This window comes from Labrus bergylta, chromosome 14, assembly GCF_963930695.1.
Source record: "Labrus bergylta chromosome 14, fLabBer1.1, whole genome shotgun sequence".
NCBI classification, from domain to species: domain Eukaryota; kingdom Metazoa; phylum Chordata; class Actinopteri; order Labriformes; family Labridae; genus Labrus; species Labrus bergylta.
The window spans coordinates 23,097,435-23,120,664 of NC_089208.1; the positions used below are offsets into that span (position 1 = coordinate 23,097,435).

The following is a 23,230-nucleotide window of genomic DNA, read 5'->3' on the forward strand; positions in this document are numbered from 1 at the left end:
TCATCTCAACGAGTTTGTTTCCCCTGGTTAAAAAAAACAACAAAAAACAAACAGTATTAGTTGTAGTTATCGTAACTTTATTATGAGATTGGTGGATTAACAATTACCCCTTTCTGGTGGGAAGAAGGACTTTACTACTGTAGCATGTTGCCATAATGATAGTACTAAGCTCTTACAAAACAGTACACACACACACACACACACACACACACACACACACACACACACACACACACACACTGTGTCAGAGCTTTGCAGGGTCACAGTTGTCTCTGCTGACAGGTGTGGGGCCTCGCTGCAGTCCGCGTCTCTTGTTTGAGGAAATATTGGAGTATCTGAAGAAAGCAGGAGGAGGAGGAGGAGGAGGAGGAGGAGGGAGAGTCAGTCGAAGAGAAAGTTCACAGTTTGTCCGACAACACGGTGTGGAAACGCAGCATGGCGGGCAAAGCGCGAGTGTGTTCGTCCGGACAGAGCCAGCTCCAGCAGGACTCGTCGGACTCGGACTCGGAGGTGGAAGGTGAACCCGCCCGGGTCGAGGGTACCGGCCCCTCCACGCACTCCCTCCCCGGCTCTCAGGTCATCCACAGCGGACACTTCATGGTGTCGTCGCCCCACAGTGACTCCACGGCGCGCAGGAGGAGGAGCGGAGGCTCGCACAGATATGACTTTGACACGGTGAACAGGACGTGGTGTCAGACGTACCGGTACGGGCCGCTCAGCGCCGCGAGCCTCAGCATCGACCCCACGCTGACCCGTCTGTTTGACTGCATGTCCCTGGCCTACAGGTGGGTCACTCTCACACAGTAGGCTACTCGGGGACAGGAGGGAAACCGATGTCAGTGTTTGGCTGCTTAGTGCAGAAATGCCCTTTGAACAACATATGTCCAGTTTGATCCATTTCAACTGAGGCTGGACTCCTCTTCATTTACAGGGAACAGCAAACACATGAGGCTCCTTAGCCTTCATGAGTCATGATAAAGGGAGATATGAGAGATTAGAATTACTTTTATAGTCGATGTTTAAGATAAGAACTATGTTTAAAAGACAAAAGATAAGCCTATGACAACATAAAGAACCTGCATGAATACAGTCCTGCAGAGTTCTCCTCTGAAGTCCATCATTCTCATGTTTTATGAACTATAGGCCTACCTTTACCTTGCACAAACCCCTTCACTTTAAACAGATGCTTAACATTGTTTTGTAATGTTTGTAGTTGTGTCAGAAGAGTGATTTTGCAGTCTCTTTCGCAACAGCTTGGAAAGTCTTCACTGAAAGCTGGACTTTGATTCTAGTTGGCAGCACTGAAGAGATTATAATGTAACCGAGAGAGGAGCCTGAAATTATGCCCCTGTCTTGTTTTTTTTTCTGTAGAGTCAGCACATTACTTTGACTTCACACCATTCTAGGTGTGCATTTTACATCAGAAAAGTAATACATCAGATCTGGCAGTTTATTGTTTTTCAAGGACACGTTAAGTTTTGACCAGACGCTCCATGACAGACGAAGCAGCTCAGACGAAGCAGCAGAGATGCTCTTCCAGGATCGCTTTCCCCTTAAAGAAACTATCAATGTTTTTGTCACAGTTGCTATCAACCGTTGGCCCTAAAGACACATCTCCACCCAGTGAGTGTGAGCCAGAGCCAGGCATTGTTACCAACACAACATTTACATTTTTATGACAGGTTTGAACATTTAGGTATGAACAATTAAATGGTAAATATGCTTCAGCTTGTTTAGTTCTTTTCTAGTCTTCTGACGACTCAAAGCGTTTTTACCCAGCAGGTCACACCTACACATTCACACACTGATGGTAGAGGCTGCTGTGTTAAAAGTCCATCAGAAGAAACGAATCTCATTCAAACACATTTATATACGCCGCAGACGAAGCAGCGGGAGCAACTTGGGGTAAAGTGTCTTCCCTAAGGAAACATCGGACATGTGGATGCAGAAGCGAGGATCGAAGGCCCGACCTTTCAGCTGAGAGACTTTACCACTGAGCCACAGCCGACCGACTAAAGGAATATCAACTCTGTATGGCTCTTTTTGAAATTAAATTGTATTTTGATCGAAAGGCTTAAATGCCACTCAAGTTTCAGGGACAAAATGCCAAAGTATCAAAGTACACAATGATCCAAAATGTGAAAGTGCACAAAAACAAGAACAAATCCCGCAAATCACATTTTTAAAATTGTATTTAAATGCATCTTTGTGCTTTATTTTCAGCATTATGTGCAGCAGGTAGGCTGTTTCTGCAAACTGCTGCTCAGCTGCAGGACTTATCATCAATCACTCGTGCTGATTGGTTCCTTCTCTGACATGTTTTTTTTTTTGTAATAAGCTGCCTGTTATGGAAAGTGTTACATGCAGCGATGTCACTCCATTAAAAGCGGGATGAAAAAAGAACCCTCTGGCTTCCTAGCAACTCTCGGAGCACCTCTCATTAGGAGGCTTCTTCTCTGCACTCAGCCGGCTGAGCGACACTGCAAAGAGTGCAAACAGCCCGGCGGTGTGGCGCTGGTGAATGAACTGATGGGGCACTATTAGTCAAAATCATGCAGTGTAGATTTTAACAGGGCTGAGGAAGTGAAGCTTCTAATTTGTTTTCCACTGAGTCTATTTTCTTCTGAAGACAAACAAGTCATTTCTGCATGTCTGACATGAAGCACTACATCATGCATTTTCCATTTTCAATAAAGAATTCCTCATGCTTAGAATTTGATAAATATGACTGAGTTTGTTTTTGCTTTTGCAGCGGTAAGATCGTCTCTCCTAAGTGGAAGTCTTTTAAGGGTCTACGGTTGCTGTGGAGGGATAAGATCCGTCTGAACAACGCCATCTGGAGAGCCTGGTTCATCCAGTGTGAGTCCAAACACTCCTCTCACTTTCTCTCTGTGCTGCACCTGTAACATCCACATCTCTTCAACTTATTCTCTCTCAAAATGAAGGACATTACTCCCAAACGCAAAAGGAATTCTCTAAAACGTGGCTCCGCTTTAGCACAATCTGTTTTTTCTTTTAAAGCCGTGAAAGAATGGAACAGTCTTCCAACTAGTCTTAAACTTTGCACAAACTTCTGCACTTTCACCCACTTCTGCACTTTGATTTTAAGGAACCAGTCTTGTCAGCATTAATGTGTCATCTCGACAACCTGTTAGATCTCTCAGGGAAACTTGTACATAATGTTTTAATATCTGTAAATTGTCTTTCTTCTCTCTTATGAAATGTGTGTGTGTGTGTGTGTGTGTGTGACTGGTTGATTTGTATTTTGCTGTTGCCATCATCTGCCCAGGGACAACAAATGGAAATTAGCTAGCTAGCTAAATCTGGTACAAAGCATCTCTTCTCTTCTGAGACTAATGTTTTGGTTTTTTTGTACACTCTCCCTGATTCAAATAAACGATTAAACTAAACTAAAAGACTCAACTTCACATAATTTAAATATACAGTAAACTAAAGGAAACATCATCAGAGGATATTTCAGTCTGAATGCTGCATTCTGAGTGGGCTTGAAGGTCACATATTCGCCTCCTCTTCAGTGTAAATAAACTCAGAGCTCCTCAAAACATGTCTGTGAAGTTTCTTCCACTCTGATCCTGTATTTGATCATTCCTATAAACCCTCTAACCCTCTATTTCAGCCCTGCTCAGAACAGACTGTTTCTGTGTCTGTACCTTTAAATGTAAATGAGCTGTGTCTGACCACGCCCCCTCTCTGGAAGGGCTTGAGTGGACTCGGGCTTTCTTGCTCCATGTCCTATTGTTTACGTTGAGAAGGCAGACTCAGGGCAGAACAAACACCTAGCTGTGGGAGTGTCACCCACCTGGGGGAGGGGTTACTGCCCTTTGTGATGTCATGAAGGGAAAATCTCCAAACGGCCTGTTTGAGCACACATTTTCTGAAAAGTGGAGCAGGCAAAAGACGGAGAGGATGGACTTTTCTCATCATTGGGGGGTTTGTAGACAGACTAGAGACACATATTAGTGTTAGAAAAACATGGTGAAGTGTATTTTGTGTAATATGTGACCTTTAAGCTAACAACAATACCTCGTGTTGAAGTTGAAATCAGTGATATGAAAAAGTTGCAAAAGTATTTTAAGACTTGTTGACGGCTGACACTTAATTGAATTGGTGTGGGAAAACACAAGAGAAAAGGAAAAGGGTAGGGTCAAAGTTGGAACTACAATATGATGCTTGTTTGGTGGCTGGGCACCATATAGGCACTGCATAGCTCTGATTATTTTGAAGCCTACTTGCTCTGCCCACATGTCTTTGTGTAGCTGGGAATTGGGATTCATATGCCTTTATTTAGAGACAGGACAGTAGGTAGAATCAGAAATCAGAGAGAGAGAGCGAGTGGGGAACGACATGTAGACGGCCTGGGTTTGAATCTGACTTGTGGTTCCTTTCCCGAACGTCGACCCCCACTCTCTCTGTCTCTGATTTCTGACTCTGTCCACTGTCCTGTCTCTAAATAAGCGTTAGCCTCACCTCCTGGGCCTATAGCTCCAAGCGGCTATTAGAGCTACTGAAAAATAAGTTTGTTGCAGTTCCTGGGTTGCTTTACCAGTGGTGTGATGCAGGGTGTACTCAGGTATATATGGAGTATACCCACTTATTATTCAGTCTCCATAGGATATACCCAGTTCAGAATCCCCTCTGATTTATCTGTTTTCTATCTGCTGTGTTTAGATGTGGAGAAGAGGAAGATCCCGGTGTGCGGGTTTGTCACGCCCCTCGAGGGCTCGGACGCAGACGCTCATCGGAAACCTGAAGTGAGTGATAAGAGTTATTGGAGGATATAATTTTGATTTTAACAGTCTGGGCTGCTCTTTAGCTACACATTTTCCCAATCTCATTTGGCAGTTATTTGAAAAAGTGACCTTACTATATGATCATTAAGGAAACATGCTATGTTGAAGTGCTGGCTTCTCTGACAACAATGCAGCAGCCAGTATGTCCTCCTTCTAACTTTAGATTCTGGTCCTGAATCTGGATTTGTTTGGACCAGAGAAGGTAATCGGTTTTAAGACACCCCCACACGGCCGTTTTGGACGCCCCTCGGTTTGCCAGATATGAGAGCAGTTATCAGGTCAAACCAACAGATGTTGCAGTGATGGAAGCGGGCAAGAGAAGTGGTTCAGATAGAAGTGATTGTACCCGACCTAAAAAGCCTCTGCATGTTTCTAATAAGCTCCACGAGCAGAAACGTGCTCAAACTAGGATCAATATTGGAGATGATTTTGAAAAATGGAGAGAGGTTAGAACACAGAAAGGTTTACAGACTGATGCAGAGCTGGATAAACACTGAAGCTTCAGTGTTCACCACATGTTGACCTGTGTGAGCATCGACTCTAGAGAGGAGGGGGCGGGGGAGGCAGCGCTCTGCAATGTTTAGAATTTAGACTGCAGTACACATTTTAAACACTAGGGTCAGAGTTGCATATTGCTTCTTGAACTTTCGCTTTTTTGTGTTCTCTGTTCCTGATTCCTGATTTCATATCGTGCATTTCTGCATCATGTCAACAGGCAATCGTATTAGAGGGCAGCTACTGGAAGCGAAGGATCGAGGTGGTGATCAAGGAGTATCACAAGTGGAGGATTTACTACAAGAAGAGGGTGAGCACTCATCATTTACAAGCACACTGTTGACTGGTACACACTGATATACATCCTCATCTATTGGTTCATTTGAGATTAGTAGTTGTAGAGACATTTGTGGTCCCCAGAGGATGAATCATACTTTTCTAGAGCCACGAGCAGGTTGTCATTTGTAGGAAGTGAGTGAAGCATATGTGAATAATACTATTATTATTTTTTGCTTTTTTGGGAGGGGATATTTTCTATATATTGAATAGGACAGCTGAAGAGAGACAGGAGGGATGACATGCAGCAAAGGGCAGAGATCGGACATGAACCCACATATTTCAAGGTCCCCAGAGGACAAATTCTCTCGCACCAGCATGTCAAAGTCTCTTTAACTTAGCTTCTCAAAAATCTCCAACTCTACAACATTAATCAGAATCCACTTTTGAATAGATGTTCACTGTTCCCCTGATGCTAAAGCCACGAGTCTTCCTGTCAAAGTCTTCCTCTAGTGTCCACCATTACATGCACTTACAAGTTATTCTGTAGTAACCTTTATGAACGAAGGGCTGCACGATGGTTAGCGCTGTTGCCTCACAGTGAGGAGGTTCCTGGTTTGAATCCCTGTCTGACAGGATCCTCTCTGTGTGGAGTTTACATGTTCTCCTCGTGCATGTGTGGGTTCTCTCCGGGTACTCCGGCTCTCTCCCACAGTCCAAAGACATGCTGCTTAGGTTAACTGCTGACTCTAAACTGCCTGTAGGTGTGAACGTGAGTGTGGCTGGTTGTCTCTCTCAACATGTCAGTCCTGTGATTGGCTGGCGATCAGACCAGGGTGTAACCCAGCCTCTCGCCCAATGACAGCTGGGATTGGCTCCAGCCCCCTGTGACCCTGAAAGGGAAAAAGCGGTATAGATAGATGGATGCATGGATTGATTTATTAACAAGTGTATTACAGAATGTCATAAAATTTTCTGCATACATGTTTTTCCCTCTTGTGATGATTTCTGCAACTTTTATGGTTATATGCACCTTCATTATGCCAAACTTTAGATATACAGTTATGTACTTGTGTAAAATAACGAGAACCCTTCTTAGCTGTTTAATGCTAATAAAGGAATGTTAGCATCCACTGAACTGAAGTGACTCTCTAAAACTTCACGCATTTTGTCTTCTTTTCTTCCGCAGCTCCAAAAAAAGAAGGATGATATTCTCTCAATGCTACAAGAGGTATGTGAAAAGACTTGCCTTAGTTTTATTTTCTTGCTTTTACTTTTAGATAAAAACTAAATTGTGGTCAGAATTGATTTTTGACCGCTGAGAACAGAAGTTGGCCAATGACCCCGGCTTCAGAGAGTGTTTGTGTGTGACCTTCTGGCTTTGTGTACTTTACAATGTGGTTCAACATATGATCAACAAAGTCACCCAAGCCACTATTTTTAGCACGTGGCTTAGTTAACTAGAGGGGGAAAACAGATGCTGGCGGGGGTGGAGAAAAAAACAAAACAGAAACGTGCAAAACAACTTGCGTCATGGCTCGCCATTTGTCAGCAATTGACACGTATTGATTGCCAGCAGCAACAATACCTCTGCCTTCCTCCAGGCTTCTTTATCATCAGTGGAAATGAAAAAGCTGCAGAATTTAATGTCATTTAATCAAATCTGACCTACTTCAGACAGCGCTGTGTGAAATCTGAGCAGCGGAGGGGCTAAAGAGTTTTGACAGTGACGTCACTGAGGCAGAAACAAACAGGATCAGGAACAATGTAAAGAGAGGGAGGGACCCTGGAGAAGCTCCTCATACATGACAGTATTCATGGGAGAACATGACATGTGACCTGCATGCCACAGCCAACTGTGCCACTGTGTCATCATCAGTCCGGCAGTCAACTGTGCAACATCGCTCTCAGTTTTGCTGTCACTGGAAGCCAAGATTTTAACACAATAATGATGATAACTAAAATGTTTTAAGCATCCTTTAAGGAACCTAAGGACGCTTTACTTACTGCAAGATAATGTAAAAATCAGAACCAAAAAGCAAAGCCAGTGCTGAGGAATATGATCGTGCAATGTGCAGCTCTTCAAACAGGTCATATCAGCACAGAGTGAACAGGTCAAAGGTCACTAAACCAGGTCTCTATGTCTCTACGTTATCTCGTCTGACAGGTTACAGATTACGTCTGTGGCTGGGGGAAAAAGCTCCTCAGTGAAACCGCATTACTTCTGTGATGTTGATGTCAGACACTTAATGACAGTTTTTGAATTCTTAAAGAATCAATCTGACTTTTATTTTCTATTAAAAATGAAGCTTCAGTCATATAAACACATTAACAATCCTATTCGTGCAAAGAAGGGGGGCCACTTTTTATCTTTTTTATTTATTGATTTAATGATTTTCTTTATTGAGTGATGTAGAACAGTGCGGGTGAGGGACCTGACCTAAGAGAGAGATACTACTGTATGTGGGAGACGTGACAACATGTGTGAACACTTTAGAACAACAGAGTGTCACACAAACAACGAGCAGCCAAACACACAAATACAAAAATACATCTTTAGACATTAAAAGACACAGATAATAAAATCTGAGCCGCAAATGTTTGCCAAAATCATCCACAAACAAATCAGGGAGAACATCTGCAGCCAGATGTGTCCGCCTCCAACTCAATTAACTTCCTCTCAAAAGCGTCCAATCAGAGAGGCTCGTTAAGTTTCAGGTCTTTTTGTAATTTGTTACCAGTAAAGGGAGCAGCGAACTAATTACATCTTGTAACATTGTATGTTGAGGGTGTGTGTGTGAGAGTGTATGTGAGAGAGTGTGTGTGAGAGAGTGTGTGTGTGTGTGTGTGTGTGTGTGTGTGTGTGTGTGTGTGTGTGTGTGTGTGTGTGTGTGTGTGTGTGTGTGTGTGTGCCTAACCGGTAGGTGAAAGAATAAAAAAACAAATTTAAGAGGGGATTAATAAAAAAGAAAAGACAAAAGACAAAATAAATTAGTAAATTGATTAAAAAAACTCCTTTCCCCCTGCCGATTTTGATGCTGACAATCATAACTGCAGTGTGAGTGACCTTATTGCAGTGAGTTTAAAGTGCAGTAGTGCTCCATCATTTAGAAACAGTCCTCTGAGCTGTGAGGGTGTTTTCAGGGTGGAGATGAAGGCTACAGCTCGGGGAAAGAAGCAGTTCCTCAGCCTGTTAGTCCGGGTTTTAATGGTGCGGTACCTCTTCTGAGACGGTAGGGGGACCAACAGACTGCGTCTCGAGCTGATGTTGGTGGCTCTTTTTTTGAAGGCGGGGAGCAAACACAGCTCCTATTATCCTCTGAGACATGTCTCGGTTCATAAGAAAAGTTTTTGTAAGCTGCTTCTGGATGCTGGATGGAAGTATGAATTTGAATTTATTCATTTTAATAGGGACAATGCAGTTTAACATAATTTCAATACAAAGCATGAAACTGATGTGCTGCATAAAGAGTATATAGCTATTGCTCATTTTCAACTCGTGTCCCCAGTGTCTATCTGTCCAACTGGTGGATGGATTTCAATTCACGCAATGTTTTTTTCTGTTTGACAAAAGTCACTTGACTGTGTATAAAAAGTGGACGTAGTCAACATGACGTCAGTGAATGGTTTGTGTTTGGCTGTTGTGAAAAGTTTGTCATGATTATTGGTCCAGGGTCAGTTTTTCTGGAGCTCCGGGTGACATTTGGGGATCTTGAAAATCTGTGCAAAGGAGGAGAGCTGCATGGACTCAAAGAAGTGTAGGTGTGAGCTGCTCTTTGGAAAGAGATGGAAGCAGTCATAGCAAAAAAACAAAACAGGAATAACTCAGTGGCACTCTCTTTAAAACAATGAAAAGGCCTTTAAAAGGGAGGTGTGACCTGTTGTACTTTAAACCTCCAGGAGATGGCGTCCTCAAGAGGGTGGTTTTGGAGAGTAGCGGGGGATTGCCTTGCTGTGACAGGCGGCTTTCTTAATACGTTTTTAACTGTACTGTTTCTGCAGGAATTGTTTTATTTGTGGAGAAATCAGCTTGAGTGGTTTATTTATTAGATACACAAAGCTAAGAGTTTGTGGATCTTGAGGGGAGGAGTGAGGGGCAGGGCGGTTTTGGATCTCGAAACAAGATAAAAGGCTGCTTTCATTCATGTTCATGGGTGTGGTGGGTCAGCTGTCTAGCTTCCAAGTCGGCGTCCATTCGGGTCCTCTCTCAGCTGCCGGCTTCACCTGAGTCTTGTCACGTCATTTAAAGGTAGACACAGCACCCGCTCTGTGCACACCTCAGTGATGGTGCGTTCAAGAACAATCGGACAACCCAGTGCAACACAGCTTAAACCCATTCATTATTTCCACCATGAAAACCAGTCCAGAGGAATTTACAAAACAGAAAGAAGTCAGAAGAAGAAGAACCTTACTGTTCCCCAAATGAGATAAAACAGCAATGACTCTCTGCGTGCGTGTGTGTGTGTGTGTGTGTGTGTGTGTGTGCGTGCGCGCGTGCGTGCGTCCTTACCTCTTCTCTGCCTTACAGATTCTGCAAACCTCCAAGTCATCTCAAGTCATCTCCCATCATCTTTTTTCCATGAACATAAAGTCATGTTATATACGTCCTACAGTTGTAGGGAACCCCCCTAAAAATGTAAATCATCCCAAGCGGAAGGGACAAATTGAAAAGAAGGTATATATTGTTCTCGCCACTGACACAGAGGCAGCAGCCGTCTGTGTTTGCCGGAGCCTCATTTTTTGCCCGCACGTGAGCGTGACTGACAGAATTAGGTCGGGGACAAAAGGCTGCTGCTCTTTGTGAAACGGTGAGACTTGAAAATAAAGAAACGAACAAAAGAGACATAATGATCAACCTGTAAGGGGCTAGTGTTTCTGAACAATGTGTCAAACCTGCATTTTGCATCAGTCATCAGTGACTGTGCCCACACACACACACACACACACACACACACACACACACACACACACACACGCATATTCACAAAACAATCTCACCTCATTTCGACTTTTGCACTCTCCCTCTCCTTCAAATAAAATGAATGGAGAAGTAAAATGAATGAATTATGAGGAGGGATGTCGTCGTGCGCTTGGACGTAATCGACACAGTTTCCGGGCTCACTCCGGGCTTCCCTATAAATATGGTGTTAGACTTAGAAGAGAAGGGTAAAGACGAGAAGATCAGGGGGAAGCCAAACATCACAGACACAAGTCTTGAGGCCTCGTAGCTGTAAGTTTTGTTTTTACTGGAAGAACAAGTTGAGGAAAATGAATATTTGTGGCTGTGTTTGAATGTGATCAGAAGCAGCAGCTTTCATTCTGTCTGTTTGTGTAGTTTGTCTTTGGTAGATGTAAAAGGTGTTATAGTGAGCTGGCACTGTCGTACTTCTTTTCATCCTGTCAGAGAAGGAGAACCAAAGTCAATGAATTCTTCTGTTTTCAGTCCTGCTTTTAGGGAGCCCTCTGATGGCTCAGTCAGAGATCCACTTTGTCACTGAAAGTTGATTTGAAGAGTTTTTTTGTTTTGAAGTATTTCAAAACTCTCGGCTGATGTCCTCCAGGGTCAAATCTGTCAGGCCAAGCTGGAGAAGTGGTCATATCAGGAGCCCCAGGCCGCACCCGTGGAGGCCCACATGTTTGACCTGGACTGCCTTCTGTCCGACATCTCCGACACCCTGTTCACCATGACGCAGAAGCCGTGTCCCTGGGCCAGCGACCGACACAACAGTGAGTAGTCAGCACTCTGACTTTTCAGGGACTTTGAGCTGAGACTCGAATGCAGCATCAAAATGTTTGACTGTGTTTTAAATAAAGAAGAGTCAGTGCTAGTGTTGGGATTGGTGGAGAGACTTTTTCCAATCCCACTGTGCCATCCTCAACAGAGCGGAGAGCCATCATTTAGTTTTACACTCATAATTATTTTTTAAAGTGATAGAGACATCTTAGTGAACTCTGCTAACATTTTGTAACGAACCATTTCTGAAGAAATTCAAATGAATATTTTCAGATTGCAGGTTTTCTGCTTTCGGCAACTTAATTCATTCATACATATCATTTAGCAGAAAAGAAGATTTATCAAAGGAGATGTACATCAGAGAGAGTTCTGGTTTCTATTGTGGCTTAATGAGACCCTGAGTTAGGGCTGAACGTTATCGTAGAAGTGACATAAAGGTCATTTTAGAAGCCCGCCTACATTTCATTTCAGCACCCCTGAAATATCAGGAGCATGTGCCCCACCAGATTTTTGAAATCTGACATGAATTTTGTAAATATCTCAATTTTATTTTCTGTCGATCATTTTGAATAAGGAGTAGTAAAAGTCATTACTATGTGCTTTAGTTGTCTAATGCAGGGTTGGTCATTTTTCAAAAACTAGCATGATTTTGAAAGTAGCATTCCCTCTGTGCTCCCTCTAAAGCCACGCCCCTCACGCTCATTCAGCGGTAAGTAAACTCACAGTATAAACTCCATCATCGGTGATACGCTTTGAGTGTGGGCTCGTGCACGCAAGTGGTAGAGAACGAGCAGGAAGACAGGGAGGCAGACATTGGTCAACGTTTTTTACAGACTTACAAACTGATACAGAGGACAGATTTTCTTTGTTCCTTTTCCAGAGAACATGAGTTATTAATATCTGTCAGGACCTAAAGACAACTTCAACCAAAATCTGAAAAAGTGTATATGGAGGAAATTACCAACCCTGACTTTAAGTAAGCCTTCTTAGTGAGTGTAGGAGTGATACTGATCTTCTTATCTAATGCTAGCAAAGAAATCCAGAAAGGACGTTCCCTTAAATGTTGAGCCAGTTCAGTTCTGTTAAAGAAAACTTAAAGTCAGGGACTACCAGATTTTTTGCCACTGACACAGTTACTGCGAGTATAAGTCACGATGATGAGCAAATGAAGAAGAAAACTCCCCATGATGAATTGATGACCTTTCAGAAAACCACACTCAATAAAGGACATATTGACGGATGCACTCAGACACAAATCTCTCTCTCTCTCTCTCTCTCTCTCTCTCTCTCTCTCTCATATATCTGATATCACTTTCTTTTCCTCCTCAGCATACACAAGCAATGCTGATATAATCCAGCCAGGCCTGACTCCACTGCAGCCCAACCTGGAGGATTTCATGGACATACCAGGTACTCTTAACTAGTTTATATCTGTCTGTCTGTCTGTCTGTCTGTCTGTCTGTCTGTCTGTCTGTCTGTCTGTCTGTCTGTCTGTCTGTCTGTCTGTCTGTCTGGCAGTGGGATCTGCACATGCTGTCATAGAATGGCAGTACATCAACAAGAGCTTATTGCTACCACTTTGTGAGACAAAATTGAGACAAACTAAAAGTCCCTCACAGGAGCACAGGACACAAATAGTTGATAATAATAATACGGTCCGTATAGGATGAGAGGCAGGGGGTACTAGCCTTCCAGGGCTGCCTTCCTTTTCAGAGTCAAAGAAGCAGTAGGTGGAGCTGAGGAGCTGCAGATAGGAGGGAGGAAGCAGGTTGGAGTTCAGGTCCTTGCTCAGAGGCACAATGGATGTTTTGTTTTGGCCTTTGTGTCAGTTTCAGTGAAGCAAATGTGTGTGTGTGTGTGTGTGTGTGTGTGTGTGTGTGTGTGTGTGTGTGTGTGTGTGTGTGTGTGTGTGTGTGTGTGAGGGAGGCTGTTTGCTTTCACAGCGTCCTTAGGGATCAGCTGTCTGTCTCTCTCTTGGTCACAAGGTCCAGAGAACGCGCTAGAGAGAGAGATAGAGAGAGAGAGAGAGAGAGAGAGAGTCTGTCAGAGTGACATTGCTGTGAGTGTAATATATACAGTTTGTTCTGTGAATCTTTTAAATGGAAATACAGATCATGTTATGTCAGAAGTTTCTCCTTACCAAGAAGAGAAACACCCAAACAGTATGGTAGGTTTTTTTTAAAATGTTAATTCTGACGCAATTGACGCTCTGTGCTTTGTTTTATACCAAACTGGATTACCATTATCATAAATAACAGATCTTTATCTATAACAGACATGATGTTGAAATGTCATTGACTTAAGCATACAACTGAACTTGGTATTCTTCAGATTCATACTTGTTAGGTGGGGGTTGTTTCTGCTGTATAAATCCAATGAAGAAATCTTGAAACAGACTGTAGATTATAACTCCATTTAATCGGCCGAGGTCAGATAACTTCACCAAACATGCATGCTTACAAATTAACAGTGTTCACAGTGCTGCTTATATTCTGTAAGAAGTTGCAACCCACAAATTCCTTTCTATTTGGGTACATACACTATAAAACAATAAAGATGACATGACACTGATTCGTATACGTAACAGATGTAGACTCTTTGTCTAACAAACAGTTGTTGACAACATATGGTTGGCTCTTACACAAATAAAGATCTGCTACAATTTAGGTGTTTCATCCATTTACAGCTTCAGAGACCCAAAAGTATGAGTGCTAACAGGTGGTAGACAGATTGAATAGTACTTACAATACTGTACCTGAACTCTTTACAAATAGTATAATAGTCCTACAATCAAGGAGTGGTTGAATAAACCTTTTCTCTTTGTCTTCTTGGAGACAAATCCATTCTCCCAGCTGGACTCACATAGGGACAGTTTGAGTTAGCCCTTGCAGGATTTCTTAAAGGAGCAATCTGTAAGATGTGTAGTGAGTGAAATGATAAAGTGACCTTACTATATGATCAGACATTAAGGAAACATGCTATGTTGAAGTGCTGGCTTCTCTGACAACAATGCAGCAGCCAGTATGTCCTCCTTCTAACTTTAGATTCTGCTCCTGAATGCTCTGGATTTGTTTGGACCAGAGGAGGTAGGCGGTTTTAAGGCACCCCCACACGGCCGTTTTGGATGCCCCTCGGTTTGACAGATATGAGAGCAGTTATCAGGTCAACAGGTGTTGCAGTGATGGAAGCAGGCAAGAGAAGTGGTTCAGATAGAAGTGATTGTACCCGACCTAAAAAGCCTCTGCATGTTTCTAATAAGCTCCACGAGCAGAAACGTGCTCAAACTAGGATCAATATTGGAGATGCTTTTGAAAAATGGAGAGAGGTTAGAACACAGAAAGGTTTACAGACTGATGCAAAGCTGGATAAACACTGAAGCTTCAGTGTTCACCACATGGTGACCTGTGTGAGCATCGAGTCAAGAGAGGAGGGGGCGAGGGGAGACAGCTCTCTACAATGTTTAGAATGTGGACTGGTGGCAATATTGGTTTATAATGTCCCTGCATCCTGACAGAAGTCAGGTGTAAAAAAAATCTGATAAAGAAAAAAAAAACTTGTGTTTGTTAGCTGTAATTCTCCATCAAATCATTTCACACCTAATGATTGGAATACATGCCTTTCTGCGAACCCTCGACCATTGCAATCATAGCCCACGAGCTGACAACTAGCCCAAAGCGAGCTAGTGAGCTAGCTAAAAAAAGACGAGGCTTTTACTCACAACTCTCAACTCTCTTGTTTTGGGAGATTTGGGAAGTGGCTTTGACAGTTTTCTAGTTATTCTACCCAAATCTAGCTGTATTTTATTAAAATTTTTCAATTATTTCAATAATTTTATGCCTTATTTACCCTCTAATCAACAGTGTTTGTTGTTTCTCAGATATCTTTATGAACTTCAGGGGACAGCCCACTGAGCAGACTGCTTTCGCTGACTGTGGTTATTTTGAGAGCTCATCCAGCACAGCGTTCGCTCCCGTTCCCTCCCCCGTGGTAGCAACTCCTCAGCTACTCATCGACACTCAGCTGGCTCAGGTACTGTCTCCTCCGGCCTTACTGCTTTTTTTCTGCAGTAGTATTTCATATGCAGCTTATAGTGCCCCGGTTTATAACCATTAAGGACCGCTGAATCTGAATTTTTCAGCCCAATCTGTTGTCTGACCCTTTACCTCAGCCCTCCTCATCCAGCACCCAGTCAGACCAGAGCAGGCCGGGCCACGATTGCAGTGGATACCACTCATCCAGCATCGTAACCGGCACAGTGCCTTACGGACATCAGTCATACCCTGATCCGCCTGTTTCCATAGCGTTTACCAGCAGCATGGAGCAGACTGCTGCTACTAGTGTTCCCTTTCTGTACCCAGTGCCATGCCACAAGTTTGGTTACTTCTCAACCAGCAGCCTGACACCCACTGTCATCACCCACACTGCCTCCACAGTGGGGGCTCATGGCTACCCTCACACAGGGGACTCATACACCCAGGCCCCCTTCCACACTCTCAGTTACCTCGCTGCTGTGTCCGAACCGGTCCACGCCCCAGCCCACTGCTTCTCCGTCCCCGAGCAGGTGGCTGTTTCAGGGGTCAGAGGGAAGCACAAGCAGAAGACGGGAGGAGCGAGGACAGCTGGTCCCCCAACGGCTCCGTCCAGCCCCCTGTCCACTGCACCCGCACCCACGAGCTGCCTCGCTGAACTGCTGTCATCCGGCACCAGGGAACGTGAGTCGCTCTGTCCCTGTTTCATCTTTCATAATAAGTGAGAGATCATGTTTAACTTTTTGTGTTTGTGCTTTCAGGGAAGCCATCGTTAGGATTCGATACTCTTCTAGTGACATCCAGAGGTCAGAGGTCTTCATCTCCCAGCTCCTCGGTGAGCCTGTCTTTAGTATCATATCATCTGATGATGATAATAATGAAGCCTTATTCAGACGGCTGTTTCAAGCCGCGGTATTTACGCCCCTGTGACGCCCCACATTACGTCCCTGTGATGGTTTCATTCTGAATGTCGCAGAGGTGATTTGGGGGGACGAAGTAACCCCCCCTCTGTACTGTCTTAGTATCAGGTAGTATCAGAGGTGTTACAGAGGCGCGACGGTATGAGCCAGCCAGCGGGGGAGCGCAGCGCTGCGTGTGCGTGCGTGCATGTCTATCTGTTTGTGTGTATAGGGAGCTTCCGCAACACCGAAACGCAATGTGAACCCACAGACTGAGACACCAATATTACCCGGCTGTGGAATCAATATGAATGTCCTGAAGACGGCTGAGCTTAGTTATGGAAAAAAGCAGTCTGAAAAGGGGATAAAAGAGGTTAGCAAGCAATAACGGCAAACAGATAAATGGAATTAAAGGAAAAAATTCCTTCTTGTAAAAGACTGTCCTTTGTGTTGAGTAGAGAAATAAAACGAGGTTCGGACTCTGCAAGTCTGATCTTCTCTGGCAGGCTGTTCCAAAGTCTGGGGGCTCAGACAGTAAAAGCCCTGCCCCCCCTTTAGTTTCAAACTGGACCTTGGAACAACCAGCACCTACCAGAGGAGCTCAGACTGCGTCATGGTTCATAGGGTGATAAAAGCTCAGGAAGATAGGGAGTAGTCATACTTAAAATCAATCCTAAAATCAGCAGGCAGCCATGGGAGAGGACGCTAAAATTGGGGTGATGTGAGCACATTTATTGTTTCTTGTTCAAAGCCGGGATGCTGAGTTTTGAACTGTTTGAAGGCAGTGGATTGATTTTTGACTGAGACAGCTGTGAAGTGAGTTTCAGTCCGAGTGGAAGGAAATAAAAGCTTGAATGACTTTCTCCAGATCTACGGCTGACATGAGTGATTTGACCTTTGATATATATCTGAGCTGATAAAAACAGGACTGGACAACCTTCTTCACCTGGCGCTCAAAACTAAAGTCCTGGTTGAAAACAACACCAAGGCTTCTGGCCTTCTAATTCACTGGGCTGTGTAATTTTTTGATTTCTCTTTTCTGGGGAAACAATGACAGTTACTTCAGATTCAGATTCAGAGTCACTGAAGGACAGTACCTTTATTTGACTGGTCATCGGGACATAAAGTTGTGAGTCATTAGCTTAACAATGAAAATGGACGTTATATTTACGGATAATGTTTCCAAAAGTGGAAAATGGGAAAAAGTTAAATGCACATCACGTAGATGCGGGGCCGTACAAAAACAGCAGACTGAGGAAGAAGATGCATGTAAATGGAAAACAGTGTTGGACCCAGAACTGAACCCTGGGGGACCCCATGAGATATGGAAAGTGTTGGTTTGTTTCTTTTTGAATACTGGCTTTGTATGCTTTTTTGCCAGGACTGATCTGAACTAGGGTTCCACAATAAATCCCCTGATAGAGATTCTGTGTTGTTTAGCAGTCCAGCAGCAGCTCGCATGTTGGAGGAGCCTCATCACAGCTGCAGCAGGGACCCAGTTGGTCTGCAGGGATCCCCGTGTTGACCCCTCTGCACAGCCATAGTGCCCCCCTGGGTCACAGTGGACCTCACACCAGCACCTCCAGAGGCTCGGCGGTGTCTGCCCTGGTCACCCAGGGAGCGACACACACCAACACAACCCTCCTCATCCCCAAGACTGAGAAACTGTCTCCGGTCCAGCTGTACGGCACAGACAGGAACAGCTTAACAGGTACCCCTTCAATACTCCAACTTTGAAGTGCATATCAAAACAATGTGCATACAAAGGTTTGTGTGCATATATTTACCTGCATATAGAATGAAACGTATCCATCTTTATTCCAGTTAGTTTTTCAGGACATCCAGGTCAAACATCACCACCAAACCCGCTAGATAAAGCCTCCAACCCCGAGGCCTCACACTCAGTCTTCTCAGGACACGGGAAAAAAGAAAAGGTAGGATACGCTCTCTCTCCTTTACAATACAAAGATCTATGTAACGATCACTGAGAGATTGATATTTGTAAGATATAAATATAATCATTTTAAAGTTAGAGTCAGTAGCAATGTTCGTTTCACAGCATTCAAATTAGGCCCCTCCTCCCGGGCTCATCGCCACCAGAAGCCCACTCCCTCTGCAGCGTGAAGGTTTACTGCTTGTACCTACACTGCAAGCTACCTGGGAATATGACATTTGTTTTAATGGAAAAGCCGAGAATTAAGCAAGCTAGCACAAGCTAACCACCGGTGTACGGCTCCTTCCTGTCCAACAGGAAGCTGCCAACTCTGCGTCTGTGCGTGGAAAACAACTCAAGAGTTCTATCTGCCTGGCGTTTTGCCTACCTGAGTACATTTTCTCTTCTTTGCCACTACATCCGCATCTGTCATATTCGTCGGTTTGAATCGCGTCCAATCACTGAATTGTATCCACTCCTGAACTCGCCTGCTGCGATGTCATTGGCTGGAGGAAACACACCGGCTCCGCCCAGAAACGTCCCGAGTCAACCAAAACAAACCAGAACAGTAAAATCCAGACAGAGGACAGAGTCTCTGCAGACACAGTCACCACCACACATGTATGGAGGCCCAGAAGGGACGATGGAGCAGATTTACTTTCATTTATTTATTTTTTGAAGCTACTGACTCTACCTTTAAGTCTAATGTTGAGTCCTAATTATGTGAAAATGAGTGCTGTAGGAAACTGAACTATGACCCAGCATGTCATCCTGACTGTGAAGTGAAGCGACATTTCTGTGCTGTGTTATCTGCAGCAAACAGAGACCAGGAGGATAACTCACATCTCAGCAGAGCAGAAGAGACGATTCAACATCAAACTGGGGTTTGACACTTTACACAATCTGGTGACGACACTCAGCTCGCAGCCAAGTATAAAGGTACTGTGTGAAGGGATGTACAGCTGCACTATAGAGGTGCATGAATAGAGAGCAGATGAATTGATGCGGAAAATAACTGGAAAAGCATATACATTGAAAATATTTCTATTCACAGATCAGTAAAGCCACCACCCTGCAGAAGACGGCAGAGTACATCAGTAAGATGCAGCAGGAGAGAAGCCAGCTGCACGAGGAGGCGCAGAGACTCAGAGAGGAGATCCAGCTCCTCAACTCTGCCATCAAGTGAGACCTTTTAGTCAGACTCAACATGTCTTTGTACTGTATGTGTGTGTGCTTACATGGCCACAAGTGAATGTATGCATATCACTCGGATTAGTTGTGTATTTTGGTGGATTAAATTCCAGTTGAGTGCGAGGAGTTTTTAAATGTTAAAGAAACAGTCCAGAGTAAATCATGATCCCTCTGTATGACCTACAAAAGCAAAGCAGACCATCAGCAACAAGACTGACTGCTTCTTTTTAATTATTCCTGGTGCTTCTTTCCTCTGACTTTGGGTGGGATTCTGAGGAAGCAGGTTAAGGCAACCAACCAGAAAAGGCTTTTTTAATTCACATTTTAGATGCTCAAGTTTCAGACGGAGTTCTGTACGAGCAAGTGAATAAGAATGGAGAGAAACTTTGTCTTTTTACCTGCTGATCTGAGGACACACTGTAATGCCTTGTTGACCCGTTGTGTCTCTTCATGCAGCGCGTGTCAGCAGCAGCTCCCAGCGACTGGTGTGCCAATCACACGGCAGCGCTTCGACCACATGAGGCAGAAGTTCAGAGAGTACGTCCGGGCTCAGACGCTGCAAAACTGGAAGTTCTGGATCGTATCCTTATGAATGTCAAACAGATACAAGTTAATTAATCACACTTCTACATGAATTCACAACAACAAAAACGAGTTCTGAGTGTACCCGTCTATTCCCCTCTGAGGTTCTGTATTCCAGCTCAGCTTGCTTTTTCAGACTTTGGAGGGATGTCAAATTCTGTTTAATTTCCCAGATGGTTTTCTCTAAACTACAGTGAAATTGTGTTTTCAAGTGTTACAGCAAAAAATATTCCCTTAAACCAGGCTTCTGTTTTTACAGCACACTTGGTAAATCACGATAACCCAGACATTGTAATAATAATAAAACGGTCTTATAAAGCGTTTTTCTAGATACTCAAAGACGCTTTGACAAGAAAAAACAACCAACAAACAAAACAAAAACGACTAGGACTGTACAATGAAGAAGTACTGTAAGGGGGGGAAGATGGGAGTTAGTGGTTGTATGCGATGTTGAAGAGGTGAGTTTTGAGGGATTTCTTGAAGGAGGTGGGGAGTCTCAATGGTGCATTGTGGGAGTCTGACACCAAAAAAGAAGTCATGAAACAAACATCGGTATCAGCCCTGATTTTCCTCAGTCGGTGCGTCTCTAATATTAACCCCTAAATTCTAACTTAATGATCCCCTTATCTGTTACTGCAGCTGTTATCTTGGAGGCATGGTGAGACGATTAGATCAGGATTTTATCATCTCTGTGTGCTGCACAAAAACACCTTGAGGGTTTTTTTACTATCCTTGAATAATAAGGTATTTTCTATGGTTCCACAGGCGATTGTGCGTTTATATAACTGATGTTGATACCGCAAATTAAAGACATCAAAATGTCCAGAGGATCTTTTCTCTTTACAGACAGCAGCATTCACCATCTGTTTGACTGCTCATTATCTAGTCTCTCCAATAACAAACAGCTTTTCAATAACGAGAATCCCTGAGCCGCTTGCAGTGTTTCGTCTAAAGTTTCCATGAAAGGATTCTTGGTTGAACTCTTATATTTTTCTCATTTTTAACACATGACCAAATTAAAGGCATAGGATGCTTGTTGACAGTTTTAATCATTAAAAAGATTGGTTGCTCTAACATCACGTAGCCTAGCTGCTGGCGAGTCTTTTTCTTCCCCACGTTGCTGGAGATGGCCTTAAGCCTGCAAGTCTTGCATTTCACAAATTGCCTTATTTACTGTCTGAGCTGCTGCTGTTGTAAATACTCAGAAGTGAACCTCACGTTTATTTATGCACAACTGAAAACACTCCTTTTACTCCTGATAAACACAAAAGTTACAGCTCAAACATTACTGCTGATGCACGGAGCAGCCATGTTGGATTTTAACCCATACAACTGAAGTAGCTCTGAATTTCCAAGTCGGACTTTAGACTTCAGGAGGGGCGTTTCTGATGACGTACCAGACCAGTTACTCGAAAGTTCGGTCTTAAGTGATCAGATGCATCGCACCATAAATCCTCCGTAAATGAAGGCTTGGCGTAACCGCTAGGGCCGAGGCCTTCTCCACCCCATCATCGCATTTGTTTTTAACCTGTGTTTCAATATTTCTGTCTGTATTTCTGCTCAGGAGAGGGTATCTGGAAAGTATGAAATACTGCTGAGTTTGCAGCAATCTGTTTACAACAAGGAATCTTTGATAATATGTCCCTTTAAATATGTAATCAAACGTTGCTATGCATATCGTCCTACACACTCTGCAGAGCTTTGTCACCTTCAGACAGGGATTTCTTTATGTTATGGTCTCTTTTGTGTCACATTCGAATGAGCCAGACTTCTTTCCTCAGCTCAGTGTCAGTTCAGTATCATCATAGAGCCACTGTTTGAGTCCTATAATGGGATGGTGTCCACTGCCAGTGTGGAGGACCTGTGCCGGTCCACTCTGTCCTGGCTGGACCAACATTGCTCCCTGCCTGCGCTCAGACCCAGTGAGTCCAGAACAACAGGACCCTCAGTGCAGAACTTAACCTGTATACTTATTGTAACTATCTAATCTGTGTTTTTATTTCTCTAAGTGGTTCTGAGTTCACTCCGTCTCCTGAGCACCACCACGGCCATCCTCACAGACCCCGCCCTGCTGCCGGAGCAGGCCACCCTTGCCGTCACCCAGGGTGACCCGGCTGCTCTCCTGGACCACTCCTCACAGCCTGCAATCCAGGACAGAATGCACCCGATGTGACAGTGGACTTACCCGGACTCCACAGCAAATTACACGCCACGCACCACATCGGAGGAAAACCTGTGGGAGGATTAACAATGACTCAAAACTCAGCCGAGAGATCTTCAGTTAAAATCACATTCTAATAAAACTCACCAGCTGCAAACAGAATGTAAAACAATACAAGCAGAGGTTGTAAACTACATGTGATCTTTGCTTTAATAGTGATAAAGGTTTGAAATACTTCTATTATATCCTGTGTGTTTTCTTCTCACGCTCAAAATGAATCTCTAAGTCACATCTTTCTCTTCTATTACTACAAGGAATACTACTACCAATAATAATGATATTATTATTATTATTTCATTACAATCAGTAATTTGCTCCCTGTGCTCGTTAGTTTAACTGTTGACTCTAAATTGTCCGTAGGTGTGAATGTGAGTGTGGCTGGTTGTCTGTCTCTGTATGTCAGCCCTGTGATTGGCTGGCGACCAGTCCAGGGTGTAACCCGGCCTCTCCCAATGACAGCTGGGATCGGCTCCCGTCCCCCGCAACATCGAACAGGAAATGTGGTATAGATAATGGATGGATGAATGATTACAATCAGTGCTGTAGTGCAGGGTATACACACTTATTTCTCAGTCTCCATTGGGAACCGGAGGATCACTGATTGAAGTCCGGGTGCGTACCAAAGCATGGAAGTTGGCCTGGTTGCTGGGGAGGTTGCAGGTCACTCCTGAGTAACTGCTGAGGGACACCGGACCCCCAACAGCAGAGGTGCCGCTTGTCAACAGGCAAGGCAGAAAAACTGCTTTGGGCCCTGGGCCAGTAGGGGCCCCCCAAGGGTTGACAAACTTGAATCCACAGCAGGTGCTCCCTCCTTAGGGGGCCATTCAATAGCACTCACCCCCATTGTGCAGCCGGTTAAGCAATGTTCCTATGAAAACCTACATGTAAGTTTGTCAATAAAAGCCACCAAGAGGAATTTTCCATCTGAGTGTGAAAAAGAAAGCAAGACAGAGGAGATAAGGGCGGATCATGACGACTAAATATAAAAATAAATGACTGAATGCTGCCACGAGCACTGGCTTTTCAGCGGAGCGCGATTTTCAAAGGTATACTTGAAGTT

At 43.9% G+C, this 23,230-nt stretch overlaps 1 protein-coding gene across 4 annotated transcripts; it reads left to right on the plus strand.

Moving 5' to 3' along the window:
* Positions 1-285: 285 nt before the first annotated feature.
* LOC109996351 (carbohydrate-responsive element-binding protein) lies at positions 286-22,353 on the plus strand. 4 transcript variants are annotated; one of them, XR_010668658.1, is made up of 17 exons: positions 286-785; positions 2,753-2,859; positions 4,690-4,772; positions 5,527-5,616; positions 6,772-6,813; positions 11,144-11,309; positions 12,646-12,726; positions 15,194-15,345; positions 15,455-16,028; positions 16,106-16,179; positions 17,684-17,954; positions 18,068-18,177; positions 18,993-19,115; positions 19,231-19,358; positions 19,824-19,947; positions 21,747-21,871; positions 21,959-22,099. XR_010668658.1 is itself a non-coding variant. In XM_065962881.1 (17 exons), exons 1-17 carry the CDS (start codon positions 436-438, stop codon positions 22,120-22,122), a joined length of 2,769 nt encoding a protein of 922 aa, XP_065818953.1. In that variant the 5' UTR covers positions 286-435; the 3' UTR covers positions 22,123-22,353. The 4 variants fall into 4 exon arrangements, 3 of the variants coding, with proteins under 3 accessions (XP_065818953.1, XP_065818954.1, XP_065818955.1); XM_065962881.1 differs by having other exon boundaries at positions 21,742-21,871; positions 21,959-22,353; XM_065962882.1 differs by having other exon boundaries at positions 17,687-17,954; positions 21,742-21,871; positions 21,959-22,353.
* Positions 22,354-23,230: the final 877 nt, after the last annotated feature.

Bases quoted from the DNA above. Each gene is read 5' to 3' on its own strand.
- LOC109996351 (XM_065962881.1), top strand. From the start codon at position 436: ATGGCGGGCAAAGCGCGAGTGTGTTCGTCCGGACAGAGCCAGCTCCAG. The intron at 11,310-12,645 runs GTGAGTAGTCAG...TTTCCTCCTCAG, and splicing joins GGCCAGCGACCGACACAACA to CATACACAAGCAATGCTGAT. The intron at 18,178-18,992 runs GTAGGATACGCT...TGTTATCTGCAG, and splicing joins GACACGGGAAAAAAGAAAAG to CAAACAGAGACCAGGAGGAT.